The sequence below is a fragment of the Amblyomma mixtum genome, chromosome 1 (genome assembly GCF_055824585.1).
Source record: "Amblyomma mixtum isolate Tamu chromosome 1, ASM5582458v1, whole genome shotgun sequence".
Taxonomy (NCBI): Eukaryota; Metazoa; Arthropoda; class Arachnida; order Ixodida; family Ixodidae; genus Amblyomma; species Amblyomma mixtum.
The window spans coordinates 230,744,882-230,751,692 of NC_143012.1; the positions used below are offsets into that span (position 1 = coordinate 230,744,882).

Sequence of the window (6,811 nt, forward strand, 5' to 3'; positions counted from 1 at the left end):
CTTTATGCGGACCAACGGAGTGGGGCCAAGTGTCGTTACTTTCAGATTGGCCAGTACGTGCGTGTTCGCAAGCCCACTGTGCGAGGCAAACTGTCAGCTTGGTTTTCGGAGCCTCGGAAGGTTGTGGAGCAGCGTGGACCTGCATCTTATCTGCTGGATGATGGGCGAGTGTGGCACTAGTCCAAGTTTTCTGCGGTTCGCCCAGAAGTGGTTCAGCAGCAACTGTCCTCCCCAGCTCCAGCGGCCCTTTTCGCTGATATTTCGCCGCCTATCGACGGCAACGGAATGCCGCCGCCCAGTCCACAGTCCGGAACCGTAGTCCAGGGTTCTTCTTCGGACGCGCCTTCAATATATCTGATGTCAGCCGCTCAAGTTAGCTGCCCGGGCCCTTCATCGCACCTGGTTACGCCCGTTCCGGAATCGGCAGCCGCTCCTCAACCCTCGTGTAGTACATCCACAGCGGCAACTGCGGCTTCTCTTCCTGCGCCACCTCGCCGAAGTACTCGCAAAAACAAGCGGCCCGCATGGTTCAAAGACTATGACATCCGCTAGACATTTTGTTTTTTAAGTGCGGCGGAAATGTGATAAAGATGAAGTGTGGCAAGTGCGCTGCACGCACTCGCGCGCACGGGAGTGGAGAAGACGACGAAGTAGGAGAATACAGATCGGCTCGACCGTATGCTACGTGTACTGTTTAATTGATACTTACGATACAACATCTACCTCCTCGTAATCCTTCTCGTCCCCTTCTATACCACTGGTGGTGCCAAAGCGTTAGTTGAGAGAGGGAAGCCAGGTGGGCCTTCTTGCAGTGTGCGGTGGACCTGAAAGCCTGCTGGATTACCAGAAAAACACTCCCCTCCCTCTCTCCCCATTCCATCCCAAAGAATTGCTCTAAAGATTGACTTTACGTGGAAGAGAGAGAAGGCGCTGTGGGTGTGCCCAGCCAGTTTATCCTTTCCACAAAAACTGCCACGAGAGGTAAAAGTAAGCAACCTTAGTAGTGAGAACAGGCCTATATAAGGAGCGACTCCTGTCGTCCAGAAACACTTCCCGATCAGGTAGCTGTCATGGCGTCCCCAATGCAAGACAGCAGCGCTGCTCCTCCTAATCGTCATGCTGGTTCACCTGGCGACCGTGAAGGGTAAGATTCTGCTCAACTTTCTTTTTTGAATTGTACCGTGTGCTTTGAGCTTCTCGGCAAACTTTGGCTGGTCTTTGTAATGCGTTATTTTTATTTCTGGAGATTTTGACTTTCCTGCGACATTTATTAATTTGTCTCATCAGTGCCGTAAAAACTCGTCTCATCTGTGGCGCTATTTCGGAATCTTTCCAGCGCTCGACACCTCCCCGTAAACTGCTTCTTATGCACAGCTTTAGAGTTGCTAATGTCCCTTGTACAGTCACTTGGCCCAAGCCTTTCATTTGCGAAAAATCTTTTCGTAGGTGCTGACAGCTTTTCTCTGCCTGCGCAGGTTGCAACATCCGCCTGAACCCTAGTGCGGAGAGGCCGTTGGACCTAGCGGAAGCCCGCTCCCTTCCGGGGACCCGGTTTCCTTTGGATGCGCTCCTGACATGTCAAGCCCTAGCCCTTGGAGCGACGGAGCCCCTGTTCCCGGCAATGGCGCTGGTGTACGCGACAATCTTCTGGGCTACGAACATCACCGTCGTGGGCGACGTAATCATGGCGGGCCTCCGCACCTTTTGGTGTTCCGTCACGGACCTTGTCCCGGCTGCTTCCAGAAGCCGCCACCACGCAGCCAGCTTCGATACGCATGCCCGCAATGCGCTAACTGCCTGCGGGAGCGGGGAAGACGCGGCGCGCAAGTAAACGACGCTGAGCGCCGTCCTTTGATTCGGAACTGGACGCATCAAGCCGCAAGGGAGCAACTAGACCGTCCACATATGCTCTCTCGGAGGCATCTCTTGCGAGTCACTGTCGTGCACATGTGTCCATACTCGTTTAATTAGGCTTTTCATGAGCCTCTCTCTGCTCTGTATCTTGAGCAATGTTTTTCACTTTTACTTTTACAATAAAGCAACAACCCATACCCACTCAACTTCCTTGTTTGGCATTTTCGTTATGTCCCTGCTGAGGCGACATATAGGAGGCGTGGAATTCTGCGATATGTGCGCACCCTATTATAGCATTCTGGAAGACCAAAACTCGGCGTGCGTGTACAGGAGCGGAAAGCGCCTCAGGGAGGCCGATCGGTCTGGACCGATTTCCGCCGCGCGGCGACAATCATTTAAAACGCGGAAGTTCAAATGGATGGAAAGGAAGTATAGTAGTGTGTGGTAGATCTGTGGAAACAATGATGATGGCTACCATATCGATGCAGGCACAGTTACTCTTCTTGAGGTCCTCTTTACAGGGGGTGGTGGCTTTTAGTCCCCTACAATTTAAGCGGAGTTTGACACGGACAAAGAAAGGTGGGAGCAGCGATACCAGTAATTAATTTCTGTTTACATATGCATAGTATATGTTGCTTTCACCTGATACTTAAGCTACAGAGCCGCTAAAGCTGGTCACATCATTCTTGAATTATGAGACATTGGTGTTTTCAGTAAGCCGGTTCCAATAAAAGGTAACATGGAGAATTGAGATGTAGCTTCCATAATGAGAAATCGCGCTTCTAAATCGAGTTGTCAAGCCGCCTAATCACCGCATTACCCAGCAATACCGTCAGTGTTGGCCGGAGATACCACGTATGACGTCGCGACCAATCATGGGCAACAGCGGCTCTTTCAGCTTATTCTCTACTTTTAAAACGAAATATTGGTATTCAAAGTATTGGAAACTATACAATGACGCAGGGAGCCAAATTTTTAGAAAAGTGGTTCAGCTTCCGTTTAACGCCTGCTAGGTAGGAGCAGCGCGTCGTGAGCACATCCGTTATGAAACGATGGGTTTGTGTTGTGGATGTGAAGATTTGGAACTATGGAGTCCATATTAAATTCTATATAGTCCGCTTCCAGTGATGTTTGACAAATAGGGCCCAGTTTCAGCAATCCGGCTCGCACGGTAAGCCGATGCTATATTATGCCACATATTTTTGCCAAAGAAACATAAGCAAGTATAATCTAAACTGCAATGAGTGCTACAAAGCTACTGAGGGGACAGAGTTCAACACAGAAGACACCACTGCTGCGCCAAATTCTTACTTGGCACAACGCGCATAGGTTCTCCAAGTTTATATATGCCATTTGAGCGAGCACCTATTTGCAGTCAGTGATGCTTAGCACTTAAGCTAAAATAATTAATTATCATATTATGGGGGCGGAAATCGCAGTCATAGCTTCTCCCGTCTAGGCTGTAGCTGTCATTTAACGGAAAGATCGAAGATCTCACGACATTTTAAAAACACGCTTAATTCACCTACCGAAATGTTGTTCAACAAGTCAAAGAACACCCGTAAACATTACGCACCCTTGCACCTGAATGAGCTGAAACACGCGTCCACCTTAACGGGGTGCCTGAGTGCATTAATGGTGCTAATGTGCTCAGTGCACCCTTATTAAAAAAAAAGAGAGAGGAAGTTTCCTGCTGTTGACAGAGCGACAAAAGTCCGGTTGGAGAGAAGCGTTGCGCGTGATCGTAGTTAGACCACAACCGGGTCACCGGTGTTGCCTACGCAATTGTATCCCGAGAAATATCATTTGACTGCTTTGCTTTGTAGAGGCGCCCGGTCCTGTCAGAGTAGGCCGCAACTTCTCTCTGATATTACACCCAGATCGGCGGCTTCCACACCCAGCACTGAGGGCGCAATACAGCTCAAGATGGGAATGTAGGGTCATTATTTTTCCTTGAACTTTAGTTGCTGCAAGAGAAGGTTTGCAATTGAGAGGCGGATAAAGCGAGATTTCGGGACTGCATTAGCGGCGAATCGAGCAGCTTCATGCTTCATGGGAGGGAAGATCTGGAGGAGAGAGTCAGTGCATGAAAATTTTGGCTGTGGCTTAGCCAAAGTTAAGCCTGGATATCTCGAAGCGAAAAGGTCTCGCTGCTTTTCAGCCAACTCCCAAGCTACCACTTCTGGATCGGTGTTTCTGCGCCCTCCGACTATTGCTTCTTCCTGTCCTTCCATCTGGGGGGGAAATCCGACTGTGCGGCCTGCCCGTGCCCCCCCCCCCCCCCCCCCCCCTCCCCTGCCACCGGATACGGGTCGGTGTAGTTTCGGCTACTAGGCTTTGTTCCGGTGCAACGCACAGCGGTGGATGGATCCGCCGGAACCCACTCTTGGGGTTGCGAATCCCCAGGAAAGGTGCAGCATACTTTCCGCGACATTGTGAGCGTGTCGCGCCCACGATGCCCTACGCCTGAGTGGGAGGGCAGGTCCGAGAAGGGAGACGGACTGGGCACGTGGAATCCGGCTTAAAAGCAGAACTGGTGACTAGAACGACTGTTTGCTTTTGGCGTGGTCGACCCGGTAGACGCGGTCGGGACTTTGTCGTTTTGCCGTTGGTGCTGGCGCCTCGGTAGACGTGGTTCCGACTTCGCTGTTTTGCCGAGCGACGAGATCGCCCGGGCAGACGCGGTCGTTCCAAAATTCGCAAAAATTGAAAGTCACGGTTCCCTCTCGGTACGAGGGCGTACCACCCAGCCGCGGACGCGTTGGTTTCCGATCACGAAGAGCTCGGTGCCTCGCGGGGGCATGCGGCTGGGCGATCCAAGCTTAGGTTTTGGGGAAGTCGCCCTTGGCCTGAAAGCACGAAAAGAGATGGAGTAAGTAGCAGCAAACTCCGAGGCCAGTAAGCTCCGAAACGCGGGAAAGCCCGGCGGCTATCTGAGTAGCGGTTAGTAGACTGGTGAAATCGCAGCGAGCATCAAGCCTGGCCCGGGCCCGTGCAGATATACCTTGTGGTATCACGTGATGTCACTGCGGACGTCAATCGAGACTTCAACCATGACAGAGTCGGCGTATGGATTGAGGTTTCACATACTATTCCAATGGTGATCGCTCTCGATCGCTGCGAAAACCGTGAAATGATGGCTGCAGCGTGTGCGAGTACTGCAGGAGTAAGAGCCGAAGTACCGAAAGAGTGCTGCGAAATATCCGTCTCTTAGTACTGTGGGAGGGTCGGGGGGGGGGGGGGGCGGAATCTGGCTTGGGGGAGGGGATCCTGGTCGAGCCCCTGTAGGATTTTCCCTGTCTCGGACGGTCGGAGATCGCCGACAAAACGTTCTATGTGGTGTGGGAGTACGCTCGACGCCGAGGGCCCACTATTGGTGCACTGAGTGCTCGCCCTTTAAGGAGGCCTGAAAAGGAACTCAGGATCAAATCAAACCAAATGTGGTCAAAATCCTGCTATCCCCAATCCCACCTAATTCCCATAACCCAATCCAACTTCCAATTTCCCATCCATGTATCCCATCCCTTCCGCTACTTCCCAGGGGAGATCAGGGGAGTCTCCCCGTGCCCGCTCCCCCGGTTGTGGGTCGCTAATGTAGCATTTTCCCTATTATTTTATTTTTCCACCCACGGGTGGCGAAAACATATTTTGCCTACGGGCCTCATCTTTTATTTTCCAATTGGGTTAAGCCTGTTGTGCGTAAGCGGTGCAGGCAGGGGCATATTATTTTTATTTCCTTTTTGGTTGCCCCAACCTAATAAATGTCCTTCCATCTCGAGTGTCTGCGCCTGTTCTATGGGCAAGCGCGCCTTTTATACCTATCCTTGCAAATGCACACTGCGTACGGCTGCGGCGAAAGGTCGAACGCTTTTCAGAGGGTCTTTCTCTTCCACTAAAAGTACCCGATATGAGGCACACACCTTACCCACGGTTTCACTCAACTGAACAGATGTTAAGCTCAATGTCTGCCGCATGGCATCACTTACTCGCTTAAGATCCCGCAAATGCCATAGTCTTTCACAAATGTCCCGCACGTAGCCGAACGTATTGTTCACAATGTCTGCCGTGAATACCTTGGTCGCACTCGCAATTCTGCCTGTTGTGCCGCCGTCCGACTGTTGCTTATTCTCCTTCCATGGCGAGTGTCTGCGCCGTGCGTGACGTCACTAGGTTTCGCGCATGCCAAAGCAGTAAATAGACGTCGCTCTTGTCATACTGTAGAGATCCTTCACCAGCGCACCACAGCTTCGATTTCGGAAAGCGAGCTGTTGCAATCGATGGTGCCGGTGTGAAGGACTGTGTACGGGAGGCCTAGGCATGGCCCAAAAGAACTCTCCCCATCGACTAACACCAGAGACACTGTGTCTGGCTCAAAATTATCGCCCTGCCCCGTCAGCGAAGGCTGTTGTGTGGAATGCGGCGGGCGCAACACAAAGACGTGCGAAGCAGCCAGAGGGTAAAAGAGGGCCGCACGGGGCCCAGCGCGACCACACGCATCCCTGCGGCCCGTTTTGCAGCGCGTCCCCAACTTCCCCCCCTTTGGCGCAGAGACAGGCACGTTTGTGCGTTTGTGTGTGCGCGCATGCACGCCTGCAGACCGCCTTGTTGCGAGGTACGGGCTGTGGACTCGGAGAAGACTGGGAGTTGGGTCTTTATTAGGGGAAGTAAACCAAAAATAAAAAAGAGGGCTCCAGGCCCTTGGAAAGTACACACTGGCTCCCCGAGCAGCTGCTCTCTTCCGCTGCTAGAGGAGAAATCTCTTTGTCCGTTGACGGCCAAGTTTTCGAATGCCGTGGTCGCGTGACCAAGCCGCGTTCTTGGAAGAGACCACCCCGGGTTCCGATGCGAGAAGAGGGAGGACAGCCGTGACCCTCATAAATATGTCAAGTTTGAGAGGAGTGCGTCTTCGGCCGAACATGAGTTCAGCGTTCGCGAAGAGGCCGGCACCCTGCGGCGC

General features: G+C 52.3%; 1 protein-coding gene across 1 annotated transcript; it reads left to right on the plus strand.

Moving 5' to 3' along the window:
- The first annotated feature begins 1,013 nt into the window (after positions 1-1,013).
- LOC149371118 (uncharacterized) lies at positions 1,014-1,882 on the plus strand. Its single transcript, XM_089584800.1, has 2 exons — positions 1,014-1,144; positions 1,476-1,882. Exons 1-2 carry the CDS (start codon positions 1,117-1,119, stop codon positions 1,829-1,831), a joined length of 384 nt encoding a protein of 127 aa, XP_089440926.1. The 5' UTR covers positions 1,014-1,116; the 3' UTR covers positions 1,832-1,882.
- Positions 1,883-6,811: the final 4,929 nt, after the last annotated feature.

Coding starts and splice junctions, on each gene's coding strand:
- LOC149371118 (XM_089584800.1), top strand. CDS start 1,117: ATGCTGGTTCACCTGGCGACCGTGAAGG. Junction 1,145..1,475: donor TCACCTGGCGACCGTGAAGG/GTAAGATTCTGC, acceptor CTGCCTGCGCAG/GTTGCAACATCCGCCTGAAC.